Source organism: Phalacrocorax carbo, chromosome 2 (genome assembly GCF_963921805.1).
Source record: "Phalacrocorax carbo chromosome 2, bPhaCar2.1, whole genome shotgun sequence".
Classification (NCBI taxonomy): Eukaryota; Metazoa; Chordata; class Aves; order Suliformes; family Phalacrocoracidae; genus Phalacrocorax; species Phalacrocorax carbo.
In genome coordinates this window covers 26,543,641-26,570,431 of record NC_087514.1, presented here as the reverse complement: position 1 = coordinate 26,570,431, position 26,791 = coordinate 26,543,641, and the positions used below count along the sequence as shown (strand labels likewise).

Genomic DNA, 26,791 nt, shown 5'->3' with positions numbered 1-26,791 from the left:
CTGTACAGTCATTTAAAGTGCTAGAAGTCTTCCAAATGCTTTTATTTTGATGGGTAGCATTTGATTAAATAACAAATTACAGGCAAATGGAGAAGGTACTCTATTGTTCCCAGCAGTCAGGGGAAATAATTTCCTACTGCACAGTCATGCAAGATATATATTCCAGTGTATATAACACACAGGATAGTTTGTGCTTGGCTATGTATTTCTTGCAGATAAGGCAAGCACAACCTTGAAAATGAACATAGAGATATTAAGCTGAATAATTGGCTGGGTTATTCTTTCTTTAGAAAGTACTTTTAGGTCTTACTGTTTCAGCAAACGACTTGAAGTTGTGTACAGCAATTAAATCATTCCAAATCCAAGAGCTCAGGTAAAAGCTCTGCGTTACCCCACCAAGTTATAAACTTCATGTACAAACAGCCACTGATTTCTTTTAATGCAAGATAAGGAAATGTTTAAAATGCCGTGGGATTTGAGGGACGGAGGAAGAACTGAGAGTAGTTGTAACTGTTATCTCCGAGTGCTACTGCTGCCTAACTTAGTCTCAAAACAGTTTTTGGTGTAGGATAGAGTCTTCAGGCAGACTTTCTTTAGTCAGTATTGTGTAAGAGTAGCGACAGCAGGACAATTATGAGAAATTTCGAGTAACAAAAAGAACTTGAGAGAAGTGATCATGTTCTGGCAGAGAAAGGAACTCGGGTCTGTCGAAATCTTCTTTTTTAAACATGTGTAAGTATACAAAAGGAGCAGGGTTGTTCTTGCACCCTCTGTACCTCCCATACTTGCTGCACTTCTTGATTTGCAAAGCTTGCTGAGCCAGTTTTTACCACTGTGAGTGCCTTCAGGGTGGAGTGAACAAAGCTTGCATGACTATTCATATTCAGTCTGCAGAAGACTCATCCTTTGCCTCAAGATTGGGTGTGCAGAAGCCATTAAACGGCAAATAGCTCTTGCTTCCTCCAGTGCATGGTTTGCTCCACTCACACCTTACTAGGGGTTATCCTTACAAACCCAGTTCAGAAGTATCTGCTGGGTGTTGTCAGTAGAAACACAGGCGTACTTCAGAACAACCTGCTTAATATGCTGGACATGATCTGGATACTGCAATACTGAAATTTGTTTGTTTTGTTTTTTTTTTTTTTGACCTGGGTATCTTGAAAACAGCGATGTGGAACACAGTTATAAAAGGACTAACTCTGGCAATAAAAAGCCCACTATTGGGTATTACCTGAGAATCTTGCATATTGCTTTTTGTATTTCTTGTGATAGTACACAGGACCTGGGTAATATCAGATAAACTTTATGCAAAGTAGTATTTTAAAAGATGTAATCTTGTGCCTGAAGAGACTTAAAAACAGAACAGAAGGTGAAGAGGATCAGTGCAGAACACAAGTGCAATTGCTAGTTTGTCATCTTATCTCAGAGCTAAGTTGGTTGTTCGGTGTTCCTTTTGCCATAGTTGAGAAAGGATTTCAGGCTCTGAGAAATGGAAGAGACAGTGGGAGAGTAGGAGTCTTGGAGGGCACTGGCAGTGGGTAAAGCCATGGTGACAAATCTGAGGAAATGGTTACATGATTTAGAAATGTCTCCCATATTATGTAAGCAACTCTGATATAGAATATGCTCACACACACCCCTTAACTTGTGGAGTGTTGCGGGAGGTGCTACTGCAGCTGCACAGCAATATTAAGAAGTTCCTTGTTTCCCATACTGCCTTGTTATTTGGGTGCGTCTTTTGCCTGTTGCTTCATTTAGAATATACGTGTGCATGCTATTGCATATAGTAGCTTTAGACAGCCAGGTGTGTCTTCTAATACTTCTTTAAATGTGGACTTGGATTTATCCACTGCAATCAACTCTTTCCAATTGCCCAGGAGAGTCAATCTTTAAATATTACTGTACACAAACACAAGTGTGGTTGGATTCCTATTCCTTCAGAGGGCAAGGGGTGGGTTTTTATAAAAACTATTCCATTAACAGTTTTTCCTAAATGTCCAGAGTCCATTTGTGTGTAGTTAGTCTTGTTCATTAGAACTCAGGTCTTCACTTAATTAATGTGATTATTAACATGCTCCTTTACTTATGCAGAAAACTATCAATTTTCTTCTCCAGTCTTGCCTAAAAGCCTTGCTTCTAGCTAATCAGAGGCAAAAGTGTGAGCAATTTCTCATTCCTACTAATGTTGATGACTTTCTTCCTCCCTTCCGACTGTGTTTATATTAATCTAGAGTTCCTTGGCACAACTGACTCGCTGTGTCTGAACACCGGGTACCAACTTCTGTCGGCATTAGGACATTTTTAGGAATTATATCTCCTGTTGATCAATATTTTCAATGAAAAGGTTTTCTGAAGAAAATGAACATGGGGTGGTGGAGTTGTTTTTTTTCCTCATGTGATAGACTTGCTTCAAATTCCCAGCTCCTTCACACTGCTGCATTCCCCTCTCCAGCAGCTGATCGCTTGTAGGGATCTTTGGCTCTGCAAAGAGGAAATACTGAAACACCTCTTCAGTTTTGACAGCGCACAGTCTAACAGCTAAGTGCACGTGTGCGCACATGTGTAGGCATGTCCCCTGCTGTAATAGCTATTGAAACTCCTACCCAGTTTCTCTTGACTTTGACAGAGGAAAAATAAAAGTTCCAAAATCTTAATAAAAATGGTCAGGCAAGACCAGGGTTCCAATACCTACTTCTTCAGCAGTTTCTGGTTCCCTGGATGGGCAGCAGAGTCTCTGTGTAAGTGCTTAAATTCTTAGATGCTGCAGGGGGAAGGGTGTCAGGAAAAGGAGAAGTACTCCTCTGCTTTGTTACAGGAGGTGCCCAGAGACATCTGTGTGGTGCTGATAAAGCCCACTCTGTGCAAGGGAGTCTTTGTGGACTATTTTGTTTTCTTTTCAACCCCCTTTCCCCAGGGGGCAGGGATGGAGATGAGCTTGAGTGTACATTTTACAAAGAGATACTGCAATGTTTTCTTGTCATAAATACTGATAGTCTCTTAAACTGTACTTTGGGGTTGTTGCATGTGTTTGTTCAGGATTTTTAGCTTGGTTTTTAAGAAAACCATTCAATGTTCTCACTATACTCCAAAGAAGGTACCAGGAGGGAGGGTAGTGGCAATGGCTCCCAAACTGTGTTTAGTCAAGCAGTTGGAGGGGAGGGATCACTGGTTTAAGTTTTCTAATTTTAAACTATGTTAATTCACTTAAACTTCAAATGTTCTTGCAAGACTAAGCACCATACTCTCACCTTCCATACTCCAATGCACATTTTAAACCAACAAAGCCTCTAAATCAAATTATCCTCGAAGTGTATTGTGTTGGCAAGGCAGCTTTCCTTTCCTTGCTGTGGAAGAGGAGTTCATTAATTCAGTTGAAATTATTTTTCATCTCACAACAAGAGAACAGTTAAACTTCAAAAACAATTAGAAAAAATGTGTTTTGTAGGAGTGACTTGCAGTCATCCCACAAATAATAAAGATGACTTTATTTCACAATGAAATTTGCGCTGTGTCCCCTGTTGATGAGATGATAGGACAAAGCTGGTGTGTGGTGTCTGTTCCCAACAAGCTGCTGTTCTGTTCCCTGCCTTTCATGTAGGCACCTGATAGCTCAAAAATGTGCTCAGCTCTAGGTGGAGAAAACTTTTTTTCTTTTAGGAGGAACCTTGCTATCTTGGACTGAGAAGCAACTTCTGAGCACAAAATGCAGGCTCTTTTGACCACTTGAAATGTGTCTCTTGTAGTTTTGTGGGAATGTGGGCAAATAATTGGTGCACTTGACTGTTTCAACTGTCTTGTATTACTGTACTGCCATGCCAGGAGAGGTCTTGTTTAAGAAACTCCTTTGCTTTTGCTCTAATGTCTTGATGCAAAGTAATTAAAAAAAGAAGTCCTATTCCTCGACTGCTTTATATTTCATTTCTTGTTCTGTACTTGTTTTTTTACCCTACACTCATCAAAGAAGGAGATGTGGGTAGAAAGGACCTTTTTAAAAAATGGTTTTATAAACAATGGAGTAGAGTTGTAAGTAATCTTAGAGTCTTGTAGCTTTGGTGTTAGAGGGGCAAATACGAAAGGAAGGGGGGAGAGATACCATAGTAAACTGTTTAAAACTGTATGGGGAAAAAAGGTGGTATGTGCAACTTAAATCAGGCTCCCTTTATAAACATGGGGATTTTCATCTGGTCATTTTACAGCTTGTCTTTCTAGGACAGAACATTTCCTCCTCTCTATTGGCAGGAGAGCTTATCCTTGCTATCATCTTCTGAAATCCTTCAGACTGAAGAAGTTATGAGTTGTGGGACTCTATTTTGTCTCTTGGTTGTCCACAATGGTGCATTCTTACCAGATTCTGAAAATGGTTCTGCATAACAGCAAAAAACTCAGGTTGTAGCTTGTAATAGGCAAGGTTTAGACATGGTGTCATTTCTGAATTTTGTCAGAGTGGTGAGATATTTATCCTACTTTGGGATTTACTTGTTCAGAAAGCATGTGGTATATCCTCTTATTTCTGGAGCTTCTTCTCTTCCTTCCCCAAATCTTACCCTAGAGAGTAAAGATGATAATTAAAGAGGACAGGATTCCAGTTTCTTATGCATGCAAAAGTGTATCTGTCTGTCAAACATACATAATGCATGAGTATATTAAATATATATGTCTTTATTATGGGGTCTTATGTCCCCAGACACTTTCTGGAGTGACCTCACACTCCCAAAGGTGGCAGTAGTTAGAGGCTAAGGCAGAACAACTAATGTGTCCCAGCAGGAAAATGGATTAAATCTTCCCCTGAGAAGTGACTTACCATCAAGGATAACATGAAAGCTTGTTGCTCTAGCAGGAAGCCAATTAGAAATCTGTTTGATGATGATTGACTTAACTCCAGCATAAAGATTTAAATCTTGACAAGAACAGTCCAGCATTTCCCTATGGAGCCTCTCAAGTTGAAGATATGGGGAATATCATTTTAACACTAATATCTGAACCATACAGTAAGTGATTGTGATGAACGGGTTTTCATTATTGCTTGCTTAGTTTTTCCTGCCTCTCCTGTATGCTGAGGAAAAAGAAAATAACTTGTGCTGTGTTTCATAGATCACAGATTTTCAGATCCAGAAAGAGTGAACTACAAATTTGAAAGTGGGCCTTGGTAAGTACCTTTTCCCTCTTCTTGCTGGACTCCCCCACCTTTCTTTTTTACCCGAGATACTGCTTAGATAAGCTCTACTTCTCTGTATTCCTAATTTGCAAATAGATATTAGCATTATGTTTATTTATATAGCCACTGCTGTGGGAATAAATTATATGCTTTAAGTGGGAAAGGGAACAGATATTCTATGAGTCTATGATCAGATGCCAGCCAGTTTTCTTGCTAGGCTCAGTGTTGCCTGGTAGCTGCTGGTAGTTCTGTGTTCTGCTAATGCCGCTTATAATGGGCGTTGAGTGTGTTGGCTATTAACAAAGAATGTAAGCCCTTTTGCAGAAGTAACCCTATTGGTACTAACGCTTATACTTTTCCTGCAATTTGCTTCACAGTTACTGAATACATATAATGATTATTTTTTTTTTAGAGAGAAGAAACATTTCCATAAAGATATTACGACAAAGATACCAGTAAATTGCTTAAGCGATGATGATTGTCTTCTCAAATATGTTTTAAACATAAAACTTTATCTGCTTTTTATGACTGTTCTGTTGTGGTTTGGGGTTTTTTTGTTTGTTTATTTTGTTTTAATGGAATCATGCTTTTTTTGTGCAAATACTGATTATTTTTTTCAATGGTTTGGTGGATACTCCCTCTGCAGTATCAGAAGAGACTGGTGTTAAACTGACCTTATTTAGATTCCTATCTTGCATGAATACTTCCCTCTTTCAGATTAAGGAACTGTCATAATGGTAGATGATGCTTGCATTTCTGAGCCAAAAGAAGCAAGAGAAGAATGCAACAATATTGGCAGAAAGTATCGAGGGAGATTAGTTCAGGGGTTATGTTTTAGCATTGTTCTAAGCTTTTTCCCTTTCATTCACAAAATGCTGGGATGAGGTGGAGGATTCCCATCTTGTTTGCGGTAGTGAGAAGTACAGAATTAGGAGGCGGGGGGGGGGGGGGGGGGCAGTTTGGGACAGACAAATACAGAAAGGCCACCTGTGAAATTAAAATGTAAGTGAAAAGCAGACCCTCCTACAACAGGGCATACCACAGCTCTTTTGTACGAGGGAGTCCTCTGCTGCTGAACACCACTTCAACCGCTTAATCAATTACATAGTCTCTGCTGTGCAAAAACCTGTCCTTGCAATAGCCAGAAAGGCAGCCTTGGGTAGCTGTGTTTTGTTCTACATGGCACTTTTAACACGTAAGAGAACAAAAGAGGCTGTGGTAATGACCAATTAAACCTGGCTTTCTGTGGCTGAGCTATTCCCATGCTAAGCAGCCAATGTAGCCTGTAGCTATATTCGTCTCTAGTAGAACAGTGATGGCCTGAACAAGCAATGTTAAGGCTAAACTCTTTGGGCAGATTTGGTCAGATCTCTGACAGATTTGGTCTTGGCTTGTGACTGGCTCTTACATGCTGTCGCAGTACAAATAATAAGCACTAACCTCAGTTACATCTAACTTCTCTGCTTCAACTTCCATTTAGCTAAGATTAGAATAGCAAATTTAATTTTATACCAGTAACTCGGTTCAGACAATGGAGAAGCACAAACCATTTGTATGTCAGGAGCAGGGAGTAAATTGGAAACATGCTCAAAGAGATGACAGCTCAGGAACAAATATGGTGAAGCAGGAAAGGGGAGCATGGAAAGGGGCAGCTTAAGAGAGCAGATGTTCCCTGAGGACAGACGTGTGAAGTGGCTTTGGATGGTGGTGGCATTTAGCCCTCACTGCACTGGCAGTACCGTCTAGCAGACACAGAGCGGGGACAAAAGCCTGTCCCTGGAGCGCAGGTGATGAGCAGGGAGGGTGGTGTGTGGCAGATACTACAGGAAGATGTCTTTGCATTACTCTCTCTTTCTGTGCTTGCAGCAGCAAGATGGAACTTGTGGATGACAATGCTGTTATCCGAGCAAGAGGATTACCATGGCAGTCATCTGACCAGGACATAGCAAGATTCTTCAAAGGCCTAAATATCGCTAAGTTAGTGGCTAAGAATTTACTTCTACATTTGTAGTACTCTTTCTGCATCAGTCATGGATTTTTATCTCTCTTTTGATTTAAATCCTGCAGGGGAGGTGCTGCACTCTGTCTCAATGCCCAAGGGAGGAGGAATGGGGAGGCTCTCGTGAGGTTTGTAAGTGAAGAGCATAGAGATCTAGCGCTACAAAGGCACAAGCATCACATGGGGAATCGATACATCGAGGTGCGTGGCACTGGCTTTGAAATCCTCTTCTCGACAGGAGTCCAAATAGCATGCCAATCACATGTTCTCTTTTCTTTCCTTAGGTATACAAGGCAACAGGTGAAGACTTCCTTAAAATTGCAGGAGGTAATTTTTAGGGAATGAGAAGGGAGGGTTTGTTCCATTAGCATCTGTAACTTTTAGCTGTGAACTACTCCTGTTGGATGTGGCCTTTCATTTTCTTTCTTTGAACGAGTAGTTGGCTGGTGTGTTGATTGCTATGTACTCTGCTAGCAGCAGTCCAGAATGTTCCATGATTTATCTGTCCATCTTTCTCTTCCACATTCTTGTCCTTTTCAAGCAGCCTATCAAATAAGGGTTTGATCAGGCAAGGTGATCTTGCATATGAACTTAATTTACTAGGTCATCTTCTTAACTGAAGGGACCTAAATGTTATTGATTGCTGAAAAACAAAACCAGAATAGTTTTTCAAAACAATATGACTTCTGTTGCTGTGGAAACTTGCACATAAAAGCAAACAGATATCGCAGTGTAAATAACAAGGGATTTATGGAACTGATTTTCTTCAAATCAAATCTTTGCCTCAATCTAAAGGGGGAATTTAGGGGGAATGCTTGTTAAATGGAATATTGAAATATTTGTAGCCTTTAATCAAGAGGCTGCAAAATTTGCCCTACAAACCCTCCTGCAGTCTCTTTTCCTTCCCTTCATGACTGCAAGCATACAGAATTTGACTTAAGATCCAATATGCTGTTATGAATCTATAATACTACCTTAAGGTCCTTGTTGGTTCCTGACAGAGGTTTGGTCTGGGGGTTGTAAATGACTAACTGGATGTCTGAGGTTGAGGTTTCAGAGTGGGAGAGGCTATTAAGCTGTCAAATAAATAGCTAATTGATAGGCTTGGTAATAGTTACACCATTCAAAGTAAAGACATTGCACACTGACTTTAGGGAAAAATGGTACATGTCTGATACCACTGAACTTTTTTGCAGAGTGAGCTAGCTGTAAGTGAAAGGACCATATTAAGATGTGAAGTTGGTTAGCAGCTAGCTTTGGTTAGGGTAGTCTTATAAGTAAGAGCATCAGTGGTCTTCTCCTGGAGATACTGGAAGTAGAATTGGCAGACTGACAGTTATCAGGATAGGATGAAATTCCTGGGCTGTTTTCAACATGCCCTTCCAACTTTCTTTCCAGCACGATGGTCTGGGTACTTGGTTAGTGTATATTATGGCTTCAGAACATGACGAAGGTATTAATAAGTTAGGAAGGTGAGGTGCGTGGTAGCTCAGTTACTGCTAAGGCAAGAGATTCACAGAGCATGCTTTCCTTGGGCTCTGAATGTTATAAGTACTTTCTAATTTCCCTTTGAATAAGAATGTATCTCTTCCAAATGATGGAGTAACGTTGTTAGACTTTAATGGGAAGTGTCCTATACAGTATTTCTAGTTTGTTGAAGTAGGACATCTTTTCCTGACTTTGGAAGCAAATGTTGTTCTACCTGCTCAAAAAATGTCTGGGAGGAGGAGGTAGCTATGCCAGGCTTGCTTGTGGTTTTATGTGGCTGCCTGGACTTCAGTGCTTCTGTTCTTCTTTTTTGTTAAAGGCACTTCCAACGAGGTTGCACAGTTCTTGTCGAAAGAAAACCAAGTGATTGTCAGGATGCGAGGTCTTCCTTTCAATGTGACAACAGAAGAAGTGCTGACATTCTTTGGCCAGCACTGCCCTGTAACAGGAGGAAAGGAGGGAGTCCTGTTTGTCACGTACCCTGACAGCAGGCCAACAGGGGATGCCTTTGTGTTGTTTGCTTGTGAGGAATATGCACAAAATGCACTGAAAAAGCATAAGGACTTGCTGGGGAAAAGGTACATTGAACTCTTCAGGAGCACTGCAGCAGAAGTTCAGCAGGTAGGTGTAAAGCTTACAAACATTGGCTTCTTGTAATCCAAACTCCTACACTGGCATACACCAGTGGAAGCAAATGCTGCTTGGCCATGACTTGAAAGCAGCTTTTCTCTTTCACTCTTGGCTGTTGCTGGAAAGAGTACTCTCTGAATTTCCATGAGGTTTTGTTCTCTCTGAATGTAAGATCTTTTGGTATATGGATGTTCTCAATCATACATACAAACCTTTGGGGGTTTGGCTTCCAATAGCCTTGCAAACAGCAGTTATAGCAAAAAGTTTATGTGGGTCTAGTGCTTTTTTTTTCCCCCATGACAGATACTGAACTTTTCTAAGTCCAATGATGGTCTATTCAGAAGGAGTGTTAGCAACAAATCTTGATCTAAAAGACTTACCTTCTGTCACCTGCACAGAAAAACAGGGTCTTTTGATGTATTTGTCATCTTCAGAGCAATGTATCTGTAGAGTCTTACAAACTGGCCATCTGCCAGCACTGGCTACCTAGCAGAGGGTGGTAGGACTTTGTGAAACTGGGCCTGAAGAGTGCCACCTCCTGCATTAACATGGCTTGATGGACCATTAATTGCGGTTATGCTGTTAGGGAAAGGAGGCAGGGCTGAGAGGATTGCGTATGTATGTCTCCAAAGATTTGTAGCATTTCAGTTGAGGTCTCAACGTGATTCTATAAAAGGTCTCGACGTGATTCTAAAAGGTCTCGTCTATGATACAAATTATGGCCAACCAATAACCATATCATTGTAACTAAGCAATGGCACAGCTGATTCCCCAAATATGTAGATATTTCAGTGCCTCATTTGAAGGGTGACACTAACGATGAGAGGGCATAGCTGCAACACTCACGCTTGTCATTGTATTTTTCTCAAAGGCTCTCATAAGTTTCTTTGTTTGGCAAAACCTTCTGATACCAGTATAAATGTAAATTTTAATCTTGCTCAGAGAAAGTTAAAGGGTAGTGATTGAACATTCAGTGAACTCCTGACCAAAGCAGGGTTTTTACTGTTAAAATTAGTAATAAGAAATCTCAAAGTACGACTCCATTACAGGTACTGTGACTCAGTAACGCCTCTTAGGTTACTTGATGGACTACTGCATCTCAAGTTAGGGCTGTTTGGTAGTGAAATATGCTTCTAGTTCCCAGTCTCTCCTGAAGTTTTGCAGAGGAGATATTTTTGGGTAGAAGTGTAACCATGCCTCTGTAGAATGCTTTGGGATATCTTCCCAATAAAGATACTATAGAAATACAGGCTTCATGTTCTAAGAGGTCGAGGTCTTCTGACAGTTGCATGACAGTTCAAGTAAATTCTCCAAAACAAAATCATTTTTCAAGCAAGAATGATCCAAAGATTTACTTTAAAACATCTGAATTCTAAGCATTCCTGCTGTGATTTAAGCCCAGAATCTAGCTCACTTATTTCTTGAAATACTGCCAAGAGTGAAAACAGACTGCATTGGTGTTACGTTCAGTTCCTCTGAGCTGAAGAATGAATAAGGAGGCTTTCTGTAACATCTGTGTTTTCTGTTTTGTACAGGTGCTGAACAGGTACTCTTCCACACCTCTCATTCCTCTCCCAACACCACCTATTCTTCCAGTATTACCTCAACAATTTGTGCCTCCCACTAACATCAGAGACTGCATACGTTTGCGTGGTCTTCCCTATGCTGCTACTATAGAGGACATCCTGGAGTTCTTGGGGGAGTTTTCTACAGATATTCGGACGCATGGAGTTCACATGGTACTAAATCACCAGGTTGGTAGGCACCACTTTTCTAGACAGTCTGTGCCAGTGGCCTGTATATGTGAACATGGCCCTCCTGATGATTTCAGTAGGGAAGCACCTTCAGGATTAACACCAATAGCATTTAATTAGACTCCAGTTCCCTTCTAAAAGAGTACTGGCAATAGAGGTGTGCGCTTATTTGAACCCTGCTGCTGCATTTGCTGTAGAGTGATTTCTGTTACTGAGATGCATGTGCCTAAAGCAGTTTTGGAGGTGTTGGTGCTCCCAGAGCAGCAGCTGTGGTCCTGCACCATAGGAGGCTCGGCACAACAGCATGCATAATTCCTCTTGTACCAGGCAAGGAGTATCTTCAAAACAAAAACGTGGGCAACATTAGCTCTCAAAGGAGTGGTTTGCCCCAGCCTTGCTGAACATGTCTCAGGTATATCTGAGGACAAATGTGACTGCAGCCTTTTAGAGACAGGATTTCCTATGGCATAAGTCAGCAGCTGAAGTTTCAGGTTTCCTGAACTGTGTCATTGCTTTCTTTAAACAGTCAGCTAAGCACCAAGATTAACAGCTTATTAACATGTATAAACAGTCACATCTTTGCCATTGTTTTCTGGAAGCAGTTTCTACCAAAACTTTTTAGACAAAGGATTGTGCATTGTTGTAATCACTTTTATCTGCAGAGTCTTGTGACTTCAGGGGGAGGAGAGGGCAGGTCCTCTAATTCTATGGAGATGCCCTGAGCGGTTGCACTGGTTACACTGATTATTGTGGTATAGAAACGGTTGTTCTAAAATTGTTTTGTTTGACACTTAACCTAAGCTGAAACTACAAAATTCTTCCTTGTCCTGGAGTAGGGCTTCTGTGTTTCAAGGACATGGGGAGGGAGAAGGAACTATAGAGAGGTACTAGACTAACTATCTAAAGAGATTCCTGTGTCTGTGAGGACTTGACCTAGCCAAGGCTGAAAAACTATGTGGAACGTGCAAGGCTGGGAGATGCTAAGAAAAGATGCTGATGTTAAAGCACAAGTAATGGTTTACAGTACTATCTGCCTTTGAGAGCAGTAATGAAAGAACCTGGAGGAAGAAATAGGTGTGTGTGTATAGTCCTGAGGGCTGTCTGCCACCCCTGCCCAAAGCTGTCAGATTTCTTCCCCCCCATTGCTTTTGCCTGACTACTACATTGTTATCTTTCTGCGTGCTCTCCCTACTCCTACCGTTCCTGGTTTCAACCCTGTAATCATAAACACTGTGTAAAGGATGGTGATAAAGTTGTTCTTCCCTCCGAAACTAGAAGAACTGGCCCAGAACTTAAGTTAGAGCTGGCTTTAGATCTCTACCTCTAGTTTTGGCTACTTCAAGTCAGCAGCTGCATGTGGCTAAAATGATTCCACCCAGCCACATATCCCACTCATTTATAACTGTATACAAAGATGTCTTTTTTTCCCTCCCTGCCTCCACAGCCCATACTAAACTAGTATCCTTCTAAAATGTCCCACACATATTGGCCTTAAAATAAATTTTTTAGAAAGTATTTAATATTTGGCACTTGCCTGTAGTTATCCTTGAATTCTAAAAAAACACAGATAATAAATATGGGTTAGACCTTCCAATTCTGCATCCTTACTAATAGGTGCTGTGAGGCCTGCGCTTACCAAAGTACCCCTGAGTTGTAGTTTCTGCCTTAGGTGTCTTTTTTTTAATTTAATGTAGAAGTAACATGGCTCAAGTTACAATGTAGCTTAATTGAAACAGGTAAATAAAACAACCAAGTTAGCTCAAGTTGGAAGAATGCCCATATGCTGCAGTGGGCAAACAAGGGTTCCCCAACAATAGCGTGGAAACTTTAGGGAGCTTAAACACGCTGATGGGGACTAGGGATGGATGACTGATTGTACTTGACTTTGGAGATGAACATATTTATGGCTGAAGACTGCTTTTAACAACACAAATTATTGCTGTGCTGCTACTTCATGGGAGCTCCAGGAACATTTCTCTCTGCCTGCCTTGTTTGTAGGGACGTCCATCGGGAGATGCTTTTATTCAGATGAAATCTGCAGACCGAGCTTTTCTGGCTGCACAGAAGTGTCATAAGAAGACTATGAAGGACAGATATGTTGAAGTCTTTCAATGTTCTGCTGAGGAGATGAACTTTGTATTAATGGGGGGCACTTTAAATCGAAATGGCTTGTCCCCGCCACCATGTAAGTTACCATGTAAGTTTTGCACTGGTCTTGCCAATACTCTACGCTGTGTGCGGGTAGGTGTTGGAGCTGCTTCCTTGACTCTGATTCTTGGAATGAAGTGCCAGATGGGGGTGTTAAAATAAGGTCTTCTCATCTTAAATCACGAGCGGCTTACAACCATTATTTTTCCCTTTGGTTGTGAATTACTGTGACTGAAGAACTACTTCAAAATTACTGTTTCTTTTCCAGTGGCAAACTTGCCCTCTCCTCCCTAAAACTTAACTTGGCCAGGGTGAGCCATGACTCTAAAAAGTAATTTGTAAGCCCTGCCTAGAGATTAAAGAAGTTTCCCATTATACTGATTTGTATTTACATTCTTCATCAATGTGAACGTGTCAAGTAAAAGCCCTTCCCCTTTCACTTCAAAAACTAAATTTATTAAACAACTGGTAATTCTCCCCTTTGGGACTTAACCACAGGTGTTCTGCCAGTTGAACCCCTACTGACTGAACCCTTCCTTTGCTTTTTGTTGTTTGTACAGAATTGAGATTGCCTGTGTGGGAGTAAAATACGTATAGCTTTGGCCTCAGAGAACTGCAGAAACTGTATTTGGTGTAAAATTATGCTCCTCAGAGCTACTATGAAGAACGTGGACTTCTAGACAAGCATTTGGGGGAAATGCTTTAAGAGCTTAAGGGCTAACTTATTAAGCATACATGCCATATAAATCTGAGCCTATGGGAAAAATAATACTTTGCTTCCAAGATCATAAATGGCAAGGTAGTCAAGTAGGAGCTTTCTCTGTCTCTCTGTGCAAATGTGTTATTGTTGGTGGTGGCTTTTTAAAGAAGTTTCCTGTAAATCCTAGTCAGAGCTGCCAATATGGCAGCAAACTTCTTGGGTGTGGTTCCTTTTGAGTGTGAGTAGACCTTCAGCTAATCCTTAGGAGGTAAGTTTTCCAGGTGACTAGTGCTTTTTTCTTTTCAGTACAAGTATACTCCTGAGCAGGTATCTGCAGTATGTAGTCCTAGGGGACAGCTGTTCCAGACAGGGCTTGGAAGCTTTTCCTGAGAGCTCCAAGGACAGGCTCTTCAGCAGAGTCCCAAACTTTGGGAACTCTTAGGTGGCAGTGTTCCCATTTCCAGCTACAAATGCCAGTGGTGTATTCCTCAGATAAGCCCTTTCTGCTCTGTCACTGCCCTATCCCACAGTGCAGTGAGACGCTTTCAAGTAAGCTTCTAGGTTTTTTTATTTTTTAAACAGTGTTAACTCTTGCAGCTGCAAAGCCATGGCTTTTGCCACTCTGCCGTTGATTAACTGAAGATGGAGCTGTTTTGGGGATAGAGAATGTCAGGAAGAAAAAGGTGTCAGGATGAAGAGGGGCATGTTAAGCAGATCTTAGGCACTGAAGTTTCCTTCTTACAGTGGAGAAGTATCACACTTGATTGGAGACTTCATTAAAACCTAAGGCTAGACAAGAAAAACTGGCCTCCTTTTCAGAAAGAGACCCTGTTCCCAGAGTGAGAGGTGGCTTTTTGTGTATTACTGATTTTGCTTTTGACAGGGGAGGTGGGCACAACACTTGTAGTCAAGCCCATGTTGGTGACTCAGATTTATTTTCTGTGATGAGCAAAAGAATGAGAAGCTTGTGAAGGTTCTTTACCTACTGCAAAGTTGTTCAGCTAATGAAGACCATATATATGCTGGAATTTAAAAGGTCCTAATCTATTTTCCATTTGTTCCCTTTAGGCCTTTCACCCCCTTCCTACTCCTTTCCGGCTCCTGCTGCAGTTATGCCAACAGAAGCTGCTCTGTATCAGCCCTCCATGCTCCTGAACCCACGAACACTCCAGCCCTCCACAGCATACTACCCTGCTGGGGCTCAGCTCTTCATGAACTACACAGCATACTACCCCAGGTAAAGCAGAGGAGAAACCAAGCAGCAACAAAGAAGTCTTTTTGTGGCAAATGCACAAAGCTCACAAAAGAATATTGTCTGCAGCACTAAAGGCTCGTACTACTAAGAACAACCTGTTCAGTATCTTATTCAGGGAAACGGTTTCAGGATAACTAGGGAATTCCCAGGTTTCAGAGTATTTCAGGTGGTGATGATGACGATTTTTTAAAAACATGTCACACAGTGGGATTCTTTTTTTTCACCTAACATGCCTCTTAAACTTGTTAGTTTGTATTGTTGTGCCCTCAGTGGGAATTGGCGTGTGCAGTATTCCTTCCCATGTCCATAAAGAAGCCCTTGGCCCCTTTTTAGAAGGGGTGGATCAGGGTCTGTCCTAACAAAATCTTCTGAAATTCTGCCTCTTTGTTTTTGTAATAAAGTAACTTTTTGACCTTTATGGTGAAAACTCTGTTTACTTATTTATAAAGTACTGCATTGAAGCATACATGTATTGAATGCATCTCTAGAGCATATAGAGGCATATATTCTGCCTGACCTCATTAAACACCTCTCACAAAGGGCTTTTGGTTCTCCTGGATATATTAGCTATCTTCTACAAAACTAAAACTCTTGATACCATTTGTGCTCTGCGGTCATGAGGCCTTTGAAACAGCCATGTTCCCTGTAAGCCATAACCCATTCCTTGTCTGTCCAGAAACCTGCTAAAGAACTCAAGTATTCTATTAGATTCTGACCAGTGCTTTTTATCTCTGGAGAAGGGTCCAAATAGCTACTTATGAAGTCATTGAGCAATATGGACTCTCTAGTACCTGTAAGATAAGAAAGGTTTTCTTATTAATTTACACTAAACCACTATGACTGTGAGCTGCCTGGTTTTGGTTTTGTTTGTTTTTTTTTGTTTTTTATTAAATGTTTCTTTACTTATTTCTATAGTGCCTTCATGTCTGTCTTATGGTTATGATAATATGTTACCAAACTCAGCTTCTTTAATGTAAGATCAAGAAAAATAAAATTCCAAACTTGCACTGGCAATATAAAACAAGTTTCTTAATAATAGTTCTATGTGTCATGAGAACACAACAGTAGTAAGTTTGTAGTGACTTTGATATGTTGTACTACTTAAAGTAATAACAGACTGGCTGCTGCAGGCTGTGTCAGGCCCTACAGAGATCTCTGACTGAATGGGATCCCATGTGAGTCCCACCACTGGCTGCCTGGGCTGTGGGGCATATATGTTGGTTACAGATTGATCGATCCCAAGTCCCAAGATATCCTTTTTATGTTCTTGTCTAACTGACAGTTGCATACTATTCTTAGGAAACCATACCTCTGTAGCTTCTGTGCCATTGCAAGTACCTCCCTCTTAAGAAAAATAAGAGGTAAAATTTTTGGAGTCGGCTTTGCTTCTTTCCATTTTGTGAGATCTCATGTTCAGATATTACTCTTCCATCCAGAGTAAATGTTTGATCCACATACAAACAATATATACTCTGATAGAAGTAGTGATCCTTTGTAACTGTTATTTTGGGGTTATTTTTCTAAAAAAGTTAACTTTATTGCTTTTCAGACAAGTTCCTGTGCTTTGTAAAGGACGCAGTAAGTAACTGGGTCCCTTTCACATACAATCAGAACTCTCTTAAATGGAGTTTTCTGATTCTGAAACTTAATTCAAAAAATGTTAAGTACGTGCAGCAGGAAAGAATGGGGTATCCTCTGTACTAAGTGGTGCATTTAAATGCATGTACATGGAAAAGCAATACAGAGCTGGTGGCTAATGATCAGACAATGGTTCATAAATCTAACTAGTGAATACTTATGGAAATAAGGAAAGTTTCTTTGACCTGCTGCCAAAAGGTTCTACTGCTTGTGTTTTGCAAGGTCAAGTTGCTTTGTAATAGCCAATTCCGTTCTCTGCACAGTAATCAACCTACATGGGGGTGGGGAGGGAGGCATTGCTTTGGTCTTCAGTATCTATCAGGAATCCTTGAAACTCTGGGACTCTTCTTAACACTCTTCTAGCTTTGGTGATGGAACCTGATCATGTAAAGAAGCAGATGTCTTCTATACTATTAAAATAGCTTTAGTGAACCCCTAATGAAAAGGAGGGAGAGCAAGTTATTCAGGATCTGTTTGTCTTTGATATCTCTGTTCAGCTTGTAATTACATCTGGCAACATGTTCTGATAGCAAATAAGTGGTCTCGGTCTCTGCCTAGTCCCAGGCTTTTGAGAAAAATAAAATAGGATTCATGGGAGGGAGGGGTTTCTTTCCTTATCTAATCCTGGAAAAATAGCTATGCTAGTTGCTGTATGTATATACATTGAAAGTAATAAATAACTGCACTACTTGGCAACTGCTAACATATTCAATAGAAACTTTTACTGTACACAAACTTGAAAGTTACTGCTATGGGACTTGTAGTTTTAAAACAAAGTTAAATCTTGTTGTATTTATTCCATTCTAATGCTGTTTTGATCACTTTTAAGCAGTGCCTTTAAAACCTAAAAAGTTTCTGTCAAAATCCATAACTGTAGGGATACACAAATTTTCTTCTTTCAACAATATTTTGAACAGTGAAGTGGAAAGAGGAGCTTCTTACTCAGTGGGTAGTGTGCTGGTGGGACTTGTAGCCAAAAACTATGTAGAAGCTGAAAACTGATGTGGGTTCAAACAAACTGGATAAATTCAAGGGCAGGAAATTCATTGTGAGTTAGTGAATACACAGAAACCACATCTGGCTCAGGAAGTCCTTGAACTCAGAATAACTGGAAGAGTGTTCTTATGTTCTGTGTCCTATTATAAACTCTTGTGCTATTCAACCAAGGTAGGTAGGTGAACTTGTTTTGTTTGCATCTTTGAAGTAGCAATTGTCTTGAGAGAGGTTGGTACCACTTTGTGAGCATGGATCTTTTCTACTGTGTTAATAGTTGTATTCAGCTGTGCTAGTCTAGCAGTGGCTAAGTTTGGGTTATCTCCCTGTTGTGTCAATGTATTTACAGCTCTCTTCATTGGAGTGATTTGAATTAAAAGGTCTCTTTTTGCGGCAGTTAAAGGCATGATTCTGACACTTACTGCACAAGGAAATACAGGGTAATATTTTAGTGTCCTTATCTATCTTCTTCTGCCTTTTCCTGCTATGGATTAGGTATGTGTTTTGTCATTATACTCCAATCAAATTGTAAAAGTATTTACTATTAATATTATATACATATGCAACATACATACAGCATTAATACATGTGTATACATACATAAAAAGTGTGTGTATAAAAATAAATCGACCAAGGTTAGGAAAAAACCTCACGTACTCTCTGTGATGGATCAGATCCTCCATAATGACTATCACAGAGAAAAAGTGAGGCCTTTTTCTAACCTTGGTCATTGCTCAGATATGTATTGAAGCATAATTACGTTACAACCAGTTTAAACTAGCAGAACTAGGAACAAGTGGGCTGGATTAGGAGTGATATCATTCAGAGCTGCTGCCAGAGCTTTATTTGCATATCTGTGTGTCTGGCTAACCAGCATCACTTGACAGAACTGGGTTAGGAAACAAACATATGTGTATTTAGCCTGGGAGACTGTCACAGATGGAGCCCAGCAGCAGCCGGAAACGAAACCTCTTCATCAGCTTAGTTGTACTCATAGCATCACAGCAACGCTCTAGACCACAGCTCCTAGACTGCAGTACTTTTTCTTTTTTTTTTTCTAGTTTTGTAATAAGTGTGTCAGTTTGGATTGCATGAGATCACATCTGCAGTGAATGGGATCACTGAGCGTAAAAGCCTACTAGTGGCTTTTAGTTGCTGTCCAGCAAATGGAGCTCACATGTTTACAGCAAGTGGCAGAATTTGGGACTCTTCATCACCTATCCTTGCTCGCGGTGAGCTGGTCTCCATCATGGATCTGTCAAAATAACCTCAACTCTTTAGTTAATGGCATAAACTTGTCACCAGAATGATGTTTTCTGGGGGGAAGCCTTAATGATTCATTTTTCTGAGTGAATGTAGCTTACCAAGGATTAGAACGGCAGGGATGCCTTTTAACTACCTCTGTATTTCATTGGAGAAGGAGTGCATTAGCAGGGAAGACTAATTATTGCATGCCTTCATATAAGCTGTCATTATCTCTTCACTGGTAGCTTTTTTAATTACTAAAACTACCGTGATGTATGAAAAGCAGCAGAACGGTAATGCTCTGATCAGTAGGTTACTGGGTGTTGGGATAGTAAAATTATTTAAATTAAAAAACAAACCAAAACCAACAAATATCTATCTTCAAAGTTGATAAGCCTATAAAAATGTTGCTGCTGGTAGCAGTGTCCAAGATTTACTCAACCCACCACACAAAATGCCACCATGGGTGCTGGTGGAGGTGGTTCTACTTAGAGACCCCAGTTCCTTTTGTTCGCTTAGTATACTGAATGGTGTTCAGTTAGCAGCTCTTACTGTTACATTTGGATTAGTATGAGGGATTAATTGATGTTACAACATTGTGCAAGCTAGTTGCAGAGATCAGTTTGGGTATAGTTTTTCCTTTTGCTTATTTACAGCACAGCTCAGTGGTGGGAGAAGGTCCTCCTGTTGCCCCTCAAGGCATGTGTGTCATCCATACAGGTGGCTCTTTTTAAACATTCTCAGTGATGGCCAGGTGATCTCAGGTTATTCAGGGCACAAAGGTATGTTGCTGGACACTTCTCTTTACTCAGCAGCAGCCCTCTACAGGGATATGTTGAAAGTCTCAAAACTATTCAGGGCAGACCATTGCAGTCTTCTGTGGCAGCAATCGCTTCTGGCTCCGTTCCCATTGCTGCTTGTTGTCGTGCTGCCATTAACTTATACAGATAGGAAGCTGCTGGCAGTAGGCAGAATGGTTAGATACGCATTGAGTGGGCAGCACGTGTCTGGCTGAAAGTGGGATGGCATCTGTACCAAAGGAGCTCTTGGTGTTTCCAGGGGTAGAGTTGGATTGATCATGGAATAAGGCTCCTTAGAGCTGAAAACTTGTTTTATTAATAAAAAATAAAAGCCTTCCTTGTTGAGAACAGTCTGTGATATTTGTCCATGATTAAACAGCAGTCACGGGGATCTAAATGTTTCTATTTGATTAACAGATGACCTGATGATTTAGCGCTTATACTTCTGCTATTTGTCAAGTTATATGGCCTTTTTTCTTTAAATATGAATAAGCATTCCAGTCTTGGAAAATGAAAATTATTCTGGTTATGTAAATACTTTTGCTAATAACGTGTCTTGTTAGTTTTTGTGAACAAAGTACCATGTTAAAACTTTCAAGTTCAGTAATTATACCACAAAACTTACTAGCTTTGCCTCTCTCAAACTTTGTATGAACCACTTCTGAAAAATCTTTATACTGAAGCTGTATTTCCTCCTGCTTTTGGGCCACTTTCTAGCAATGAACATTATAGGCATCATGCTACAAGCTTGTGTCTACGTGCACATTATAACCCTGACCTGTGCCAGCCCAAGTAATAGTTGGAAATCCCTATTGGTCTCTGAAAAATTTTGCTGTTTGTCGGACGCTGGGGTGATATGTCACATTTCCTTGAGGTTTTCTGCAGGCTGGTTGGTGATGTGTACCTGCTTTTTTTTTTTTCTTTTTTGCTGTTCCTCCTGCTGGCTTCAGTGAGAGGATCTGGCTTTGGGGTGCTGCAGAGCTCCTTCAGGGTCTGCTGGGCTTCCTAGAGCTAGCAAAGGAGGAGGCTAATTTAACCTCAAAATACTAATGGATGAGTCTAACAAGTTGTTCTTCCCTGCCCCCTCTCTTTTCTTTTCTCTCCCATGACTTTCCCTACTAGTGTTCCTCTATGTAGCATGGTGAAGGATATGTACTAAGACTAACCTGCAATACAGGACCTGGCTTACAGTCCTGAAACTAATAGAAACTGTCTATCAGTAGCCTAATAAAAGACTATCCTCAGTACCTGTTGTCACAGAGCAGAAAATAGTTAACACTTAACAAAGAAAAAACTTTTTCAGGACTACAGAGAAGAAAGTCATAGGAAAGATAGGGATAGAAAGTCTGTAGGGAGGGAACTGAGACTTGTAGCTGGTGTCTATGCACGTATCTGTTCCTATGTGCAAATAGTGCTGGGTATGTCTGTGGTTCTCTTGATGGACCTGCAGGATACTTGGCAGAGATCTGAAAACCTGCTTGGTTATGTATGCTGACTGCACCCAACTCACACCCACTTTTACAAAACCACAGCTTCCTTCTGGATATTGGTATCTGTTAAGCAAATGTATAATGGAAAAAATATTAGGAAATCAAACAGGAGAGACAGTGATCCTCAATGTTTCTACATAATATTTTAATGATGAATGTTTGGGATCCCTTGAGGTGTATAAATGCTATTTGAATGCCAACGTCAACCTTTAGAACATGTGCAGACTTGTTCTTGCATCCAAAACTGATTTCTAAAATGTAATTGTGTTTTATTTGAAGAGTCTTTGGAGAATACCACAATCACAGAAATATTGATTAGAAAAAAAAATCCAGTCTGGTGGTTGTTTACATCAAGAAAAAGGATCAATTCATAAGGAAAAAAGGTTTGCACTTGGAAACACTTCATATCATGTTTGATTTAAAGAACTAGATTGAAATAAAAAGTTATGGTCTTGCACTGCATCGTTATATAGTGATATGCAACTACTAAGAACGGCTGTAGAAATCCTCTCTGACCCCATGTAAAACATACAAGTATTTGTTCCTGGGGTTTGTTTAACTAGCAAAAATAGGCTGGGATAGCTATTTGTCTTGTATCCCTCGCTGGACACTCTTCGTTACTGATGTCCTCTATCTGCTGCTTTTCCATCTGGAGACATTACCGCTCTAAGTTGCTTGTTGCTATTCTGCTGGGAGATTGTCACCCCTCAGTTTGGGAGAATGCAGAAATGTCTGGGGGAAATCCATATATTATCTTCTATCAGGAATTAGAGCAGGAGGTGTCTTTAGCCTAACCGGGTGCTGAAGCTGTCTGTTACCTTTATCTCCAAGGTGGTGTTATAAATTAGTGAGTGCTTGTGGCATGTCAGTGCAAAGCTGGCAGGGTTAGCCTGAAGAGCTGGAGTTTTAAACCGTGATGTCTGACTTCTGCTAAAGCAGATAAGGGCCCTACGAAAATAATAATAAAGTGAGGTGCAGGGGGGAGAGGACTGTTGGGAAAGTAGTAGGACAGCGTTCAGTGGGGGAAAAGTAGAGCTGAGGAGAAAGCACACAGAGGCTCAGCAGCAGGGCCAAGTGGCTGGGTCAGTGGGAACGCTGTTCCCTGGGATACCTAGCTAAGGCTGTTGTGGCCCACCACTGCAAGATCTTGTGGCCTGGTCTCTCAGCCAAGGTCTAGAGAAGCAGAGGAACTTTACTTTTACAGCAATACCTTCCAAAGGCAAGGGCCGTAGCCTTGCTTCAAAAGGAAGGCTACATTGCCCAAGGTGTCTGTCTCATGGGTCTGTTTTCTGGTCATTTCTTATTCGGTTTTGTGCGTGGTTATTTTTAACAGCAATGCAAGCTAAGTCTATCTTGTTTTACTAAACTAGTTTACCTCAGAAAGCTGTATTGTCTGATTTTGGGGGTTGGGCTTTTTTCCACCCCTAAAAAGAATCAGCTCTGCAAAGAAAACTGGAAAAAAGTATTTTTCCATGCTCTTCTTAGAAGTTTTGGAAGTAATGGACTTGTTTTCATAAGGATTCTAGAAAAATTTTAACTATTCTATAGCTGAAGTTCTCTTACGGTGTTCTGTTTTCTTATCTCAGATGCAAAAATTACCCTTTTTTAGTTGCTTCAGCTGTCTGGCCAAAAGGATTAATGTTAATGACACTTTCCACAAGCTATGCACTTGCAAATAGTCTGGGGGGTGCATCTTATTCAATGAAAGTGTAAAATTTTTTTAATTAAACGTTATACATATATACGTGTGTCTAGCAGTAGCTGAAAACTCAACCTGACTTATTAGCAAAAAGAGGATATTTGATGGAACTACCCAATCAAAACAAAACAAGGATCTGTAAACTAGTTACAGGTTTTCTGTGGCAATTTAGATAAGGCTATGGAAGACCTGACAAATAATATCAAAGCTTCTAACATCTACAAACTAAGAGTATTTTGGGTGTTAAGGTATTTTTTAATCACTGCTGAATAAGTTATATTAACTATTATGCCATTAATATTGCTTTAAAGCAAAACAAGAATGTCCCTTTGTGGTACTAGCCTTTAACCTGTGGCAGTTGCCACTGACCACCAAAGATGCTGTGTCTAAAAAGTCCATGAAATATAAGTAAATAAAAGCAAACATTGCCTTGTAGCATTGCTGGCAGCTGTGGAGAGCCCCTTCCTCAGGGGTATTTGGCAGATAGCTCATGGAAAGCACTGATCTGGAGCTTGCAGCCAAACCGTGGATGCGCATACCTGCCATGGATTCATCTTCTCATACTTCAGATATGTTAAACTTTGTGGTTGTAGACAGCCTATAGCAATAAGCACCAAAGCTGAACGGTGCACTGGGGAACAAGGCTTATCTTCAGCCTCCTTGGCATCATAAGTTGACATCTGGACCTTGTGCTTGAGAAGTTTAGTACATAGGTATAGTGACTGTGGTAGTATTTTTGTTAGAGATTAGTAAGATTATTAATACTATGGAAAAGGCATGCAGGGAACTATTAGTGGGAAAGTGTTGTGATAAATTTATATGAAGATGCTACGCTACAGCATAAAATCTTAACTTCCCATAGCTGTTTTTCTGACAGTAGGCTCAAAACTGATATAAGTGATTGCAGGTGTCACCTCTGACATTAGACCATCCCTGCTACCTAGTGGAGCCACCAGTGAAGAATTATTCACAAAGGTACCCAGGAACACAGTCTTGTGGGGATAAACAAGCATTGTAAGCAGTTCCTATAGAAAAACGTCTTCTAGACATGGATAGCTGTTCACTGTAGAAGTAGTAGTGTTAGACCTCAATTGGTTGCATTTGCTTAGCGAAACTCCTTGAAGACCTTTGTCTGAAGGGAAACCATAAGCATCTGCATGTTTGCAGAATGCAGGAATGGGTCTTGTCTGCTGGATTTGCTTGTTGCCTACTGGGATAGAGCTATCCCCTTCTGTACTGTGCGGTGTGAAGATGACCTAGGGTCTTGCAAATACTGGGAACTGGGGAAGGGAAAGACTGAAAACAGTGGTGAGAACACACGTCTGGAGGTGAATGCACCTACTAGTATTAAAAGGTACAGAGGAACTCAAGATGATGAGCTTTGATTTAGAGACTGAATATAGGCTAACACTGTTGGACACATGGGGAGGGGCGATTCCTCCACAAGACATCTTGGGACAAAAGCCTTCAGGCTACAGTTAGTCTTCATGAATAATATTTTAGCTACCAATTTAAGCACAGATGTAGGCAAGCAAAGTAAAGACTGACAGTCCCCAGCAGAAACTTTCCCATGGTACTTTTATAGTCATGAATTAGGAGAACAGAAGTGGAGGTGGTCTGGGAACTAGCTTTCTAGTGTGGTTTGGGGAGGCTACCCTAGGTCTAAGGAATAGTATGAAAATGCTGATGGAAATGGCAGGTGCTTGAAGCCATGCACCAGGAGATCAAGCAAAATGATCAAAGTGGCTTAGAGCAAGAAGTATGGGCTTGGGGGGGGCAGTATTTGCCTTTCTTAATTTTTTTTTTACTTTCATCTTAAAGTTGTATAATATGCAGGAGAAGCCAGTGGCATCCCTCAGTATTAAGACAACTTCAGGGATAAATGGCCCAGGCAGATCTACCTAGTAGTGACCTTGTTAACTTTTCCTTTAGAGACTTTGAGAGTATGCATGGCTCCAGCTGTACAGGAGCTGTGTTTTGTCTCTGATCTCCAGGGACACTCTCTTGAGACCAGTCAGTTGTGACCGCCAAAGTCTGGAGACAGTTGTCTCCACCAAGACACTGTGTGTACCCATGTGTTGCGCTGTTGGGGAGGCTGATTACCCTAGTGTAGTTTCTGTTGTTGAATTGGTCTTGATGCCATGGCAATGGGAGCATTACAAATGTCTAATTATGTGGCCTGTACTTTGATATCTGCCCAGGGCTTTAAGAAAGGTTAAGGCAGCATAGCCAGCTGCTGGCTCTCTCTTCTGCACTAGTTTGGCTTCTGATTGCTTCTATCTTAACTTGTGTTTGTAGTATGCAGCAGAGGATGGACTTGTACACACAAACGATCCGGCTAGGACAGTGTCCAAAGAATGGATTTGCATTTAAAGGCCCCAGCAGTTAGACTTCCTTAGAGAAGGTAAGGATAACAAGCCCCAAGGGATGGATTTGAGGATATCATAGTGTTTGCTTCAAATAAGAACCATACTCAACATAATTTTTCATTTGCTGCCCTGGGAACATGGCTGCTCTTTGCTATGTCCAGAATGTCATACCTCAATATATTAAGATCTTGACTATTAAAGCCATCATTTAAAGGATTTTGACTACTCCAGTCTTGTTATGGGCTGCTGCTTTACATGCTCCCCAGGGCTACAAATGCATGCTACCTCAAGCTTTAATACTGGCATTGAGAGCCTTCAGAAAGCTCCTCAGAATCAGTTTTCTCTGAGGAGCAAAGTGCAGAGGTGATGTTAGTCTCCTAGCAATGCACTAGGATATAGTGTTGGTTAGGCAGAATGAGCCTACTTTAAGTAACTACAGAATCTGACTCCTAAACCTCATGCTGATGTAAAATTGCAGCAACAAAATAGGCTGTGTTTGTGTAACTGGCAGCTACTCTCTTGCTTTTGTGAGCTTCTGATCAAGCCATTTCAGCCTTTCAAGCTTGGTTTACTTGATCTTCTGTATAGGAACAGTCAAAGGGTGAAGTCACCCAGAAAGCATTTGTGCAGAAAAATGCAAGTTGAACTGAAAAGCAGTGTATTGATGGCTGCACCATGTGCTTTATCATGTGCAGTAGTCTTAGAGGAAGATATGGAAATATACTTACAAAAATGCTTCTGTAATCTCTAGTCTTTTAAAAATACATGGTCAAAGAAGTGATAAGATTTCATTTTATTCCCTTTTCTTTTCTTTATTCTCTTCTTCACCTTCCCCTATGAAAAATAACAAAAAAAAAACCTAAACCTCTTTCACTCTTCCTTTTTTTCTGCCACAAAGGCAACTTAGTCCTGGGTGTAATCCACTTCTGGGCAAAATCTTCACTTGCAGCATCACCTCACTGTCATCTGCTCTGAGAGTCCTGCTAAGTGAAGTACAGCGTGTGTAAAAACAAAAGTGACTATCTCAGCTAGTTGGCCAGTGAGCTGGTTTTTGGCTAAACTCCGTTGATACAACTAATAATCTGAGGCTGTAGATGCTTAATAGCATCCTGCCTACACCAACGTTGCTTCCCAGCCACCCATAGCTGGTTGTGAGCTGCCTTGCAGTGACTCAGGTCAAGAAAGCTGATCCAACTGGAAAAACCTATGGGGTAAAGGGTTCATCTTTCAGGCAGTAGTCACCCAATCCTGTTTACTGCTTAGCTGTGCAAGTACCTGTGTCAGCTCAGAAAAGGGAAGGTAGAAGTGAGCAAAGCAGGCACTGAGGGGTGGTAATGGCACGGCCACATTTGAGTTGGTGGTAAAACTTCATCAAGAAAACTAAAGGGTCATGTAATTGAATAAAGTCTGTCATGCTTTTAGTGAAAC

The 26,791-nt window shown here is 40.8% G+C and overlaps 1 protein-coding gene across 2 annotated transcripts in view; it reads left to right on the top strand.

Moving 5' to 3' along the window:
* The window catches only part of ESRP1 (epithelial splicing regulatory protein 1), a 32,739-nt gene extending 7,146 nt beyond the window's left edge, over window positions 1-25,593 (top strand). Inside the window, exons 5-14 of one of the 2 annotated variants that reach the window (XM_064442389.1) lie at window positions 4,890-4,988; window positions 5,092-5,146; window positions 7,022-7,132; window positions 7,223-7,355; window positions 7,439-7,481; window positions 8,962-9,263; window positions 10,808-11,026; window positions 13,025-13,211; window positions 14,943-15,111; window positions 25,293-25,593. In XM_064442389.1, coding sequence (XP_064298459.1) covers window positions 4,890-4,988; window positions 5,092-5,146; window positions 7,022-7,132; window positions 7,223-7,355; window positions 7,439-7,481; window positions 8,962-9,263; window positions 10,808-11,026; window positions 13,025-13,211; window positions 14,943-15,111; window positions 25,293-25,383 — 1,409 coding nt within the window. In that variant the 3' untranslated portion in view covers window positions 25,384-25,593. Of the gene's footprint in view, window positions 1-4,889; window positions 4,989-5,091; window positions 5,147-7,021; window positions 7,133-7,222; window positions 7,356-7,438; window positions 7,482-8,961; window positions 9,264-10,807; window positions 11,027-13,024; window positions 13,224-14,942; window positions 15,112-25,292 lie in introns of both variants that reach the window. The other variant, XM_064442388.1, reaches the window with a different exon arrangement.
* Window positions 25,594-26,791: the final 1,198 nt, after the last annotated feature.